Genomic DNA, 12502 nt, shown 5'->3' on the forward strand with positions numbered 1-12502 from the left:
GATATAGATATAGATATAGATATATATATATATATAGATGATTGTCTATACAATTGTACATACTTTTGTAAATGGATTAAGTTGACTAAATTTTCAGTCGATCCAAGTGCAATCACAATTCCAATTTATTCGACAATTTCTATATAAAGCTGGGTCGGAAGGCTTCGAATAAAACGTGTTTCATTTCGGACACAAACTGAAAAATACAAGGGTGCAGGTGAATACGTGAAATCTGAGCACGTATTCAACAGCAATATCAAACCTAGCAAGAATTTTAAAGTGTACGGGTTATACGTGTTGATGAATAAATTTAATATCAACATCATACCTATTCTGTAGCGATTTAGGAGCGTACATCTTGTACATCCACCAGCCATCTTGACTGTTTGGCAGAAGCACGTTGTACGTCAACAACGAGACAGCTCCTCTAACCTTTGGTAACGGTAAGGGCGCTCTAATCAGCGCCATACTATTCTGTTGTTGTTCTGTATTTGGTTGGGATGCCATCTCTTTGGCCATAGATATATATACTCATATAAATGTATCTTAAATCACACAATACTCGTATAAATATGTATTTATAACTTTAAAAAAAAGGTAGATATTTACGAGTTGAAGTGGCGCTGCGAGTGTGGGCCTGTGGGGTGAGGTGACTGACTCACTGTGGCGCCGTGTGCCGTGTGCCGTGTAAATTGTGGAACACTTTTGTTTAATACATATTTAGTCCTTCTTTTTTGTTTAAAAAAAAAGGTCTTTTTATTACTTTTTGTTGAATTCAGGAGGCTATGCTTTTTGGTTCTGATTTTTTTTATTCGATCTGTCATCTGTCATTGCCTTCTAATAGTATGAACACATCTGTTGCGATATATATGTAACGGATTTTACTTGAGAGCTACACAAATAAAAAATTGGTCCGTCTGCTCCATACGGTGCAATCCATCGTTCATAACGCATCGTAACACGAAATCCAATAGCCACTCGGTTCATTTCCCACGTTTTGTACGTGCACGTACCCACCATTTTGATGTCTTCTTTCATTGGCACACCTCGACTGTCTAGCGATTTCCCTGTACGTTCTTGGCCTTGCCACGTTTCGAACGCAGTCTCATACTCCTGCATACTGCTGCCATGCTCTGCAAACTTCAATGGCGGCGTCTGTCCATCAAAGTCAAAGGTCGGAAAGCAACCAAATTTGCTAGTGCACTGTTGACTATAAGCTGTGAATACACTTACTATAACTTCCTTCAAGGTGTCAGTGTTAAACTCCTTCAGCTGAATGTATTGGAATATTTCTAGCGATATCAGGCTGCGTTTCTGTTTCTCTTGCAGCATCGTGACTATGCGAGTGTGATTAAGAACGACGCGTCTGTTATGCAATGTTTTCTTTCGCTTTGAGGACGAATGACAGTGAAGTGTGCGCCTTGTTGACATCACATGGTCACCGATACACTCTGCATATCCACCTCTTGATGCCTCAGTCCGTCTACGCCCATGCTACAAAGCAGTTATACCTTTTTTACACTAATATCGTATTTTTATATTCTAGCGTGTTTGAGAATGAAGCTACGCCCTAGTTTTCACGAAGTTTTGTAATTTCTATAGGTCTCAGGCGCAAATATTTATTTATCCTATTTTCTTGTAAAGGAAAAATCAACCTTATCTTCCTTTCATCTTTGATGTTGAAAAATAAAGAAAATAATTTCTTCCCGTATGTTGACTGTGCGAATAGTCAGCTATATTTTTATATTTCTATGTCGTCGTGCATTAATAGATAGACCTTCCTACCGATTTATCTTTTTGTACCAGTGACTATACACTACTTGACAATCTACAGTATCTACTGATCCTACTATGGCTGCTGCGATTGTTGCGGCTGTGTATTCTCTTGCCCTCGTTGGGTCTACCCCGCGTTCACACTCCTGGTGCAAGACGCTGATAGAGCCACTGGGAAGCCAAAAGCACCAGATCCAGGTCCAGAGCCTGTGACATACATGGTAGTAGGTGAACATTCTTGCTCGAATACCAGGGATAACGAAGAGGCGTCTTTTACATCAGCACACACTGCTTCGTATGATTGCGAGGGCACCTGTGAGAAGATACACACAGCTTGCTCGTCATTATAGACGAGCGAGAATGCGAATTCGTTGTCTTCTGAGGGAGTCATTGCATAGACATACGTCTGCTGGACAGTGTTGAATGCCTCAGTGGTGATGTCATACAAGTTGATCGTCATATTGCACACAAACTCATCCGATGAATAGTCGAAGTCCTGTAGTGGGCATCTCTGGTCGTTGGTGTTGTTGCCATTGTTGTTGTTCTGTGGAGCTCCACCTCCATCCTGCGGCGGCGCCTGTGCATCCACGCCCGCCAAATAGCTGGAAATAAGAAGCAGCGTCGTGACCGTGGCTGTTTTGAACATTGTAACACTTGAGGCGACAGATGTTGATTTTTGCACCTTATTTGTAAACAAGTTTACTAATGACACCGAAGGGGCAGCTCAATTTCAGGTCAAGTAGATTCTTGTAAAAGTTCGAAGTACTTTTCGAGAGTGCTCCGCTAAATGAAAATTGAATGAACGAAGTTCTCGCTTTTATCGAACTATAAGGATGTCAGTCTGTCAGTAGTGTAGACATTAGCATGAAGACGTATATTTAACAATATTTAAACACACTATACGAAGCCATCCTCAAGTTAAATATAAGAATTCAAGTAGCAGTTTCCTAACCACTGATCCGCGCGTGCCGCATATTAATTTAAAGACCAGTAAAATTTTAAAAGAATTCAAGTTGCATAGCTCTGGAGTGGCAGGAGTGCACTCTTTGAGTAAGTTCTGTAGCTGGTTTGTACAGTTTTTATATTATAGACTATAGTCTATACTATATCGGTATTTTTAAATACAAACTGCAAAGTAAACAAAATTTAAAAAACACGACGCGCCCTAGGAAGGCTCGGATCTGTAAAAGTAGATATATATATATCTATTTACTCACATGATAAAACCTTAAAAGGCTATATGTATAAAACTAGTAAGGCAGCTTTGTAAATATCTGTATTTTTACATTTTACATATTTATGACGTAAAAAAATGTAAATGCTCTATACATATTTTTTATTTTGCTTGTTTTTTAAAATAAATATAAAACAATATTACTGTTCTACAGCTACTTCTAAAATCTAAGGCGGTTCGCCGGGTTCGGATGTGCCTATTTGGTTTAGAGGTATTTGGTGGTCCAAAGTCGAGGGGGGGCGGGGGACTAACGACTTAAATACAACTTTGATCTGTATCTACCTCTGGGCCAATCATAATCCATATAATGGTACCAATTTTTGCTGGCGACCTGCTCAGCCTTTTCGCGCAGAAAATTTCCCTCTACCAATAGCAGTGCTAGAGGGGCTACGGTCAACACTTCACGCGATTTATAATATTTTTTTTCAAAATTCACAAATATATTTGGGTCAATATTAAACCAAATGTCTAGAAAATGCACCCAGATTTATAAGTCACTAAATTGCCAAAAGTCCAAAATCCAAGGGGGGGATCTCTAAACCAAATAAGCACATCCGAACAGCCTAAATATATACATACATATATACAAACATGAATACCCATAAATACCAATCTCTGAGACTCGACTCTACTAGAGAGTAGACTGTAGAGTGTAGACTTCAAGTTCTAAATATTTATCACTGAAAGCGTAAGCTTGTAAGTCCCTCCAGACTATATTGCATTTTTGTCCGCCTGTCTGTCACGCTATTTGCGTATATAAAGTCCCCGATTCCAAATTCGCGTTTGGTACGAAAATGCAATAAAAAGGCCCCTTCAAAAGAAACGATATCAACGAATCAGAAGCCGTTGCACTCGATTTTAAAGTTTGCGTATAAAACGTAAATATACAATCCGTAACGGATATAATTAGGTTAAAATGCAAAAAGCCAATTTTTTGGGTAACGTAAAAGGCCAATGTTTTGGGTAACAATTGGCAGTACATTTAACATAAGTGGAACCGGGGTTTTTTTTTCAGAAAAACAAGCCAAGAGTGGCCCCCTTTTTTCCCCAAAAACCCTATCTGTAACCGAAATTAATTGAAACATATTATTCGTCTCGCATCACATAAATAAATAATATGTAGTGGGGGAATGAGCGTTTTTATCTGAAATCCTAAAGTAATTGAAATATATTATTCGTCTCGCATCATGTAGTATGTTAGGGGGCTGCCCCCCCACCCCTCCCCACCCCTTCAATCCTCAACTAATTCAAACATGATTGATAACATGATGTATATGTTACCTTTATATATTCAAGCATGATTGCCAACATGATGTATACGAAGTACGTAGCTAAACTGCATCTGTATCCTAAACTAAATGGAAGTGGGCGATTGTTTTACAAGAAACCATATCTGAATCCTAAAGTAATTGAAATATATTATTTGTTTCGCATCATGTAGAATGTAATGGGGGCTGATCAGGTTCGTCCTTGTTGAAGGGGATTTGTATCTCACTATATTTGCCACAAAAATAGTGAGCGGGTGTAGTTCCTGTAACCGGATCAGCACACTCGTTCATCTGTGTTTGTACCCACTTAAGGTGGTACGGCCAATCATCTGCATAATCTGTTAATGCAGTACGCAAGAAGAACTTAAGTCTTCTATGGCCCGTTTTCTTCGCGCCTTGCGTTTGCGGCTTATATGGCACACCTCTCTTATGGCATATGCATGATACGAGTACTAGCGATTCCATTACGTCATCGCAGAACTCACTACCGTTATCAGTACACATAATACCTGGCCACCCGTGGTCAGCAAAGACTTGGCAACATAATTCTGCTACGGTCTGCGTATTCTTATCCTTTAATGATAGAGCAAGTTAAACCGTGACGCCACATCAAAGAAGTGGCATACGTAACGGTCGCCTGTGTGCCCGGACGTGGGCAGGTCAACCAGATCAATGATGACCCTGCGCCATGGAACATCTTCAATCACACTCTTAAGAGGTGCGAAACCATAGCGCTTGATCTGATTGAGATCACAGTCTGTACATGATTGATATACTCTGTCAACTAAAGTTGCCAGCTTATGGTGCGCGATCCCATGTCGCCTAGCATCTTTAAGTGCGTCTACTACGTTCTGGTGCTTCAGCTTATGATTTTGCTTCAGCCAAGCAAGAATGTTTTTACCATTCTGCTCTTCCAAAATAAAGGTAAGGTGTTGAGAATCCAATTGCGTGGTCTCAAAGTCTGTAGTGTTTCCAGATTCATGTGCTGCTTTTACATGAGCGTCATAAGTGTGCTCATGTGCTTTAGATACACCTGACTTATTAAATAGTCGCATTATATGTGTATATGCTTCAGGATTGTCTTTCATTGATCTTTTTAAAAATAAGGTTTGAAAGACCTCGGGCTTGGACTTTATGTTATTAAACAGAGTCCTAGCTAGAGACTGACGCTTCTTAACAGTGTCATTAGTAGATTGTATTTCTTGTGCACAGACGTTAAATGCTGTGTTGCCTTTGAACTGCTTAACGTTCAATTGGGTAGAGAGTAGAATCTCTGATTCTTTGACCTTGATAAGGAAGGTCTCAAAAGGGGCACCTTTGGTTGTTCCAATAAGACCTATGCGATGTCTCCAAGGCGTCTTCTAGACGGCTCGGGTACTCTGATATAGGAAAGTATCTACTTTCCTATCTCAATATATTGGCTCGCATTGTATCATGCTGATCAATTTATTGAGCCATGGATCTTTACTCCGTAAAGGGCAACACAACGTGATGGTAGCTTCGTGTATATGAACATAATTTAATAGCTGGGCACTTTCACTGCCATGGTGGATTGGCCCACGCATTATGTTGGGAGAGGTCTATCTGAAAGACTTCTCCCAAAGGATGATTTAAAGTCCTGTAATTCAATAGTTGTGCATTATGATGTGCAGCAAACATATCTATAGTATGTGGCCCAAATATCTTTTGCGCCAGTTCAAACCACCTGAGATTACACTTCCAGTCAGTGGCTAGTAACTCACGTACGGATTTATTAAAGTCCCGTACAGAGCGTGATAACATATCCGGTAAATGGTTATGTATTCCCGGCAGATGTTTTATATCAAATGAAACTTTGATATTGTATCATGCCAGCGACTCAGTAATTGTGAGTCGGGTTTCATCTCTTTCATATATTGAAGAGATTTCTGATCACACATCAGCATAAATGCTGTTCCGTATAAGTAATCTCGGAAGTGTGTTAAAGCTGCCACTATGGCTAATAGCTCTTGTTTAACAGTTGGATAATTCAACTTTGAAGCTTTCATTGCTCGACTAAAGAATTGTATATATCTAGGTTTGTCATTTATAACCTGATATAATACTCCTCATAAGGCTAAGTCGGAGGCGTCCGTTGCTATTTCAAACGGCATGCCATCGACTGGTCCTTGTACAACTTAGGCTTGTTGGACTGCGTATTTGAGCGCTTTAAATGCGTCATCACACTCTTTAGTCCACAAGTCTCCTAGTTGGCCTTTATGACATGTCCAAAAGATTTAAGGTAGCCAGCTAAGTGTGGTACTCCATCTGAGAAGAAGTTTACAAACCCACACATGCTGTTAACATCTCTTCCTGTAGTTGGTGTTCGCCAATCCAACAGGTGTGCTACCTTACCGGGGTCGATTTTAATACCTTTCCCCCAGATATATGGTAGCCTAAGAGCTGTATTTCGCTCATTGCGAAGTGGCATTTCTTCTCGTTAATCTTGAAGTTCTGCTCGTTGAGTCTCTTAAAGACTCGTCTGACTAATGCGGCGTGTTCGCTCTTAGTCTTAGAAAAGTTGAGTATGTCATCGATATAGACTTGCACGTTAGGCATGTCTGCAAACATTTCTTTCATTATTTGTTGGAAGAATGCCGGTAAAGAGTGTAACCCGAAAGGGGCACCTCTGAACCGGTATTGAATTTCCTGAGGGCTTCAGTAATGCCCGGAGAAACATGCTCGCGTAAGTGCTGTGTATGTTTTCCTGATCTATACAATCGATCTACATGTTCAACAGTCAAGTCTTTCATAAGGGTGGCTAGTTGATTCTTAAGATCAGTGTTTTCAGTAATTAACTTACTTATGCGCGTTGGCTTAGTAGTCTTGGACGTAGATTCGGGTTTGCCACTTGAGCTCGCCTCCTCTTCTGGTTCCGTTACAGGTTCCTTTTGAGATTTGTCCTTGTCCCCTATAATTGGAGACTCCCTTATAATTGGGAACTTTTCTTCCTAAGTTTCGTCAGAAGAATTGGTTGGGGCGTCTTGAAACGTGTCCCTTGTCTCACGTCTTGGCTCCGTAAATGCAAGCTTTGAAGTTGAGGCAATAGTTGGCCCTCAGGCTCTGTCAGAAGGAGTAGTCTACTTAATCGGAGTAGCTGCATCCTTATCTGAAGCATTGTCCTGTTGACTATTATTGTCGGAGGCAAGTACTTCGGTTACAGCGCGATTAAACACATCAGCAGCGGCGGCGGTTGCTTCTGCGGCGGCAGTGGCTGCGGCGGCGTTAGTGGCTTCTCTCTTCATCTTCTTCTTTTCAGCTCTACGCTTCTTAGAAAGAGTATTGCCTTTCTTGGTCCTAATCTTAACTTATGACTGCTAGCTGATCTCTAAAGGACTAGCTTGGATAAGAAAAAAAAAGTTGTGGTAGTTAATCTACCTTTACGCTTAAGTAGTCTAAGTAATTAATAATTTTGCTAACTTTAAAATGTGTAAGTTTTGGTCTATCAAGGCGACATTAACACCTTAGAATGAATAAACGCGTAGCTAAATTCTAAGTATCGTGCAAATTTCAAAGTAAATAACCGAAATGAGACTTTTAGTAAAGTTAGGTATGCCTCGTGAAAACAGCAATACTCTGAGGGATTGTGAGGCTGAGACATTGCCTATATATAATTCTCTCAGTACTATTTTCGCCGAAGGGATTTTATTTAGTGTTTCGTTGTCGCTCTATTAGAAACTATGGTATGTTTCGTTGGGGCAAATCCGAGAGAAAAATCCGGAAGAAGAAAAATTACTCCTGATGTCCATAGTTATTGCATTAACCAATAACTTGCCACTTATCAAGAATTACCGACTTAGCCTTCATCAGACTGGTACATCTGGTTGGCTGATCGGAGGATCAACTAGGTAACGTGAATAGTCCCTAGAAACCTATATTCGGTTGAGCCATCTCGCTACCGAAGTATTCAGATATAAGTAAACTTGGAAAGTAAATATAGTTCTATTAATAGAACTAGACCAACTTTTGTGTTTGGTATTTTACTGTGGCTATTTTGTGGCCTTGTCCAAAAATCTGATTTGTAAAATGGAAAAGGTATTAATTAATAAAACCATTACAACCATTTAGGAAACTTAAGTTCCTCGTACTATTAAGAGTACCTTATAATTTACGTACTGCTTAAGAGTACATTTATAACATAGAGTCTAATGTGGAGGCCCGGCTATTACAGCGTGTACACAAATGCATCGCTTACTAAGATCAGGCGGATGTACGAGTTCACGGACTTAATAACAACACACTACTAATAAAACCTAAAAATGTACACCATATGTGCTTTCCTAATATGATTGCGTATGCGAAATCATCTCGTGTCTCTCAAGGTTACAACCTAGCCAATGAATTGCGTGCTAGAAACACTATAGCAAATATCTCATATTGCAGCAACCAGTAAAGCAACAATCAACTAAACAAACTCGGTCACGAGAACATCGCACTAATAAACAAAATTTACTCAGATACCAGGCAAGGATACGTCAGTAACAACGTAGGCAGTGTATGAACGATGAATAAAAGAGGAACATCAAGATAAGAGACGCTCACAGTCATACTCGTGCACGTAATCAATATACAGAGAGAATATAAAAAGCAATTAATATTAAAGATTCGCAATCTCATACCGTTTATCGTAAGCAATTACCGGAATGGGTGGCTGTGATGAAAAGGAACCATAATACAAGGCAGCATGCCCTTGCTCGTGCGAAATTGTCGTCACATGTGACATATTCAAAAGGTGAACAAAATAACAATACACAATCATATCATAAACAAAGACTACATATACGACCAGTTGCACCACAATCACCAGACCATACATGTCCAAATGATACGGAACAAAATACATCCCCCAATGAGCCACTGCAAAATACATCTAGAGATAAACCACATGTTAATACATCATTAAATGAACCACTTCATTCGCCCCGTCAATCACGGAGCAATATCCGTACAACCCAAGGACGACGTCGAGATAATAGAAGAAATGATGATGAAATATATATTGATGGTCAACCTACAAATGACTAGGAAACAGATGCAAATCACAATTTTAAACGACTGTATGAAAGTACAGGTTTGAGTAAAATACCAATAACACCTTCAGAAGATGAAATAGAAAACCTTTTACCTAAACCAAATACGATGGAATTAATCAAGAGCGGTGTACAAAATTATGCTGATAATATGGATCCTTCAAAGGTGCAGTGTAAGAGCTGTGCTTCATATGGGTATACCCAATTGCATAGGTCCATGCGAAAACTTGTTCAAAGCCCATAGCAATAGAAACGATTATATGTGCAACAGTGCTAAATAGCATACTAATTTCGTGCCAATATTCTAAGCAGTAATTATACAGATGGCAATAATATATAATATTTACATAAAAATTTAATACAAGATCAGAACGAATTTGATCTTTTTGTGAACAAGGGTTTAAAAAGAAGAAACCTTATAAATTTTCTTTGTGCAAAGGTTTCGATCCTGGTGATTTGAGAACCTATAAACGTATACATAATCTACCCCAACCAACATTCATGGAGATTATGTTTCTACAACTGGCCCATCCTTTCAAAAGTATATTACAATTACAGTTTGCACCAGATACAAATAGTATATTTTTAAAAGTTATGGGACATACGATTTCTTTCCATCCCGGCTAGCTCAGTTGGTAGAGCGTTTGACTTTTAAACGTAAAGTTCATCGAAAGGTCGGGGGTTCGAGCCCCCCGCTGGGAAAAAAAAAATTTTATCCAACTTTTTCTAGGTATTTCGTACTCTGCTCCCGGTATTTCGTACTCTGCCCTTGGTATTTCGTACTCTGCACTAACCCATTCCGCGGCACTACACGGCGCAGACCCGATCCGTACCACAGAGGTGGGTACTCTACTTAGTAGGTCAGCAAGCGAATATATGGAACATTCGATAGTAACAGTGATTTAGGTCAACACCGGCCCGAATTGACTCAGCACATATCTTCCATTGTCGAATCACTTGGCCCAAGCTTCAAACGGGAATTTACTGACCACTTCTTCCCATCAATCTTTCCTGAACCACTACAGCGACTATGAGAGCCATACCATATGTTCATACATTGTATCATACATACTTGCCATTTTTGAAATAAATAATATTATCCCTATGAATGGTCCATAGAAATTTGCTACAAATTTACCAAATATAGAATTCGTACATACACTTCACTGTCTTATTGTAGTAAAAGTTAAAGATGTACAGAGTTATAGAGATTCGGCAACCAAGTGCGAGCAATATACAATTTTTTTCATGGTAAGACCTCTTGTTGTGTACCAATATTAATCTTTATTTAAACAAGTTAATATCTTATATAAAGATATTTATATTATTCCTATCGAACAATTATAAACTGAATAAGAAAATATTCCTGATTATATATTGTCTAAAGCAGACATTGTATCCGAAGACAAAGCCATAAATGTAGCTGCGTCTGCGGGCGAAAATGTAACAAAACAATCAATGTCCCCAACAATTCAAAATACATTGTACTCATCCGCAATTCTTCAAGAAGACGCTTCATTAACTACCCTAAAACAAATCAAAACCATTGGTTTGAATACTGCATCAGAGTCACAATACCCTCAATCAATACATGTTCCAACAATGGAAGAAAATTCATCGCAAACAACCGCAAATGATACGAATATGACAACAAATGCCTTTTATGATCCTATTGGGTCAAAACTAGGGAATCCACGTATACGAATTGAACGCGGTTCTACACCTATTAATGATTATACTAACAATGCCACACTATTACGTTCATGTTTCCCAATCCTATTTCCTTCTGGCACTGAAATTAAACAAAAAGGCACACTGCCAGGACAACATTTAGATCACCTCTTGCATTATTACGACGATAGATCGTATTCCTTAACACAGATCAGATACGAAGGCATGAATGTTCAAATTTTTTATCTGTATCATTTATAAAGCATTCTCAAAAATTAAACCAATATACGATGCAATCAATGATGGCTTTAAAAAGGAAATGGAATAAGCGACCAATAATCCTGAATCCAAACAGGCCAAAGCTATATTAAACATGTTTGTCCCTCTACCGAATGTCCCGAATATTAGTACATCACTCTCAAAATACAGATCCGCTTCTTACTTAAATAAAATTCATGCACAGCATTATTTCTATGGTCCAGCGTCCCATTTTGTCACCATATCCCCTGACGTCTTAAATAATCTATTGTTAGTTAAATTAGGCAAAGTTATACAAAACACCGGTGAACAAGATAACGTAGAAATCGGAGTTCCTTACAGGAATAAAGACCGCCGGATTGACTTACTTTGTAAGAACCCAGTAATTTCTGCAGTCGTATATCAACGAATCATTCAAACATTTTAAGAGCAACTTTTAAAAGTACCATACTCAACAAGAAAGTCAACTCCAGCTTCCAATCAACCTAGAGGTATAGTTGGTAGAGTTCGTTTCAATGGTCTTTATCATTTGCATACTGATTTATCACCCATACTCCTGGAACAAACTTTAAAACCGATTTCTCGTGACAAACTCAATAAACAGATCTGTCGTATAGTAGGTTCGCGAGTATCGACAACAGTTTACAATCACAAATATGTTAAATCCAAGCATAACTATGATCTAGGTCGAAAATACAAATGGCCCCACAACAAAATCCCATCACACATACATCCTTCCGATGAATTTTTCTCTATATCTCGTGAGAATGCTCTGAATGAACATGAGGTTACCATAACACACATAACTGATCCAGCAAATGATTATGACACCATGTACACAAATATAGATGAGTTCAAAATTTTACAAAATCCCTATAACGTTCATTCAATTCCTACAAATCCGTTCCCACAGCAACATATAAATCAGAATGCATCTGACTCAACTAACAATAATTATGATCCTGCTGATAACAACGACGGCATGTATACTGATACTGCCGCAAATAGTACTGCTACTATATCAGAAATAACTCATTCAATTCCCACACTTGGGTTACATACCCAACATCAAATTTTTAACAGCGGAAATAATAATAATAATTCGCATACTGATACCATCAGTAGTCCAAATTCGACGTAACAACAATTAAACCGTGTTCACAACGTACAACTTCCAATGTCATGCACAATACTAACCAGAATTACAAATATTCAAACAGAACAAAACTTACCATAAACTCTGACTACAC

At 38.8% G+C, this 12502-nt stretch overlaps 2 protein-coding genes and 1 non-coding gene across 3 annotated transcripts; 1 reads left to right on the forward strand and 2 right to left on the reverse strand.

Moving 5' to 3' along the window:
* Nucleotides 1-820: 820 nt before the first annotated feature.
* On the reverse strand, nucleotides 821-1332 carry SARC_08138 (hypothetical protein; the record flags this gene model as incomplete). The annotated part of the gene is made up of 2 exons (XM_014297899.1): nucleotides 821-855; nucleotides 1014-1332. 2 exons carry the CDS (start codon nucleotides 1330-1332, stop codon nucleotides 821-823), a joined length of 354 nt encoding a protein of 117 aa, XP_014153374.1.
* Nucleotides 1333-1595: 263 nt separating this feature from the next.
* On the reverse strand, nucleotides 1596-2648 carry SARC_08139 (hypothetical protein). Its single transcript, XM_014297900.1, has one exon. The coding sequence runs from the start codon at nucleotides 2417-2419 to the stop codon at nucleotides 1901-1903; it is 519 nt and encodes a 172-aa protein (XP_014153375.1). The 5' UTR covers nucleotides 2420-2648; the 3' UTR covers nucleotides 1596-1900.
* A 7292-nt stretch (nucleotides 2649-9940) lies between these two features.
* SARC_30175 lies at nucleotides 9941-10025 on the forward strand. The gene has a single exon. It is a non-coding gene; the product is annotated as a tRNA-Lys (tRNA).
* The last annotated feature ends 2477 nt before the right edge of the window (nucleotides 10026-12502 follow it).

The sequence above is a fragment of the Sphaeroforma arctica genome (assembly GCF_001186125.1).
Source record: "Sphaeroforma arctica JP610 unplaced genomic scaffold supercont1.703, whole genome shotgun sequence".
Classification (NCBI taxonomy): Eukaryota; class Ichthyosporea; order Ichthyophonida; genus Sphaeroforma; species Sphaeroforma arctica.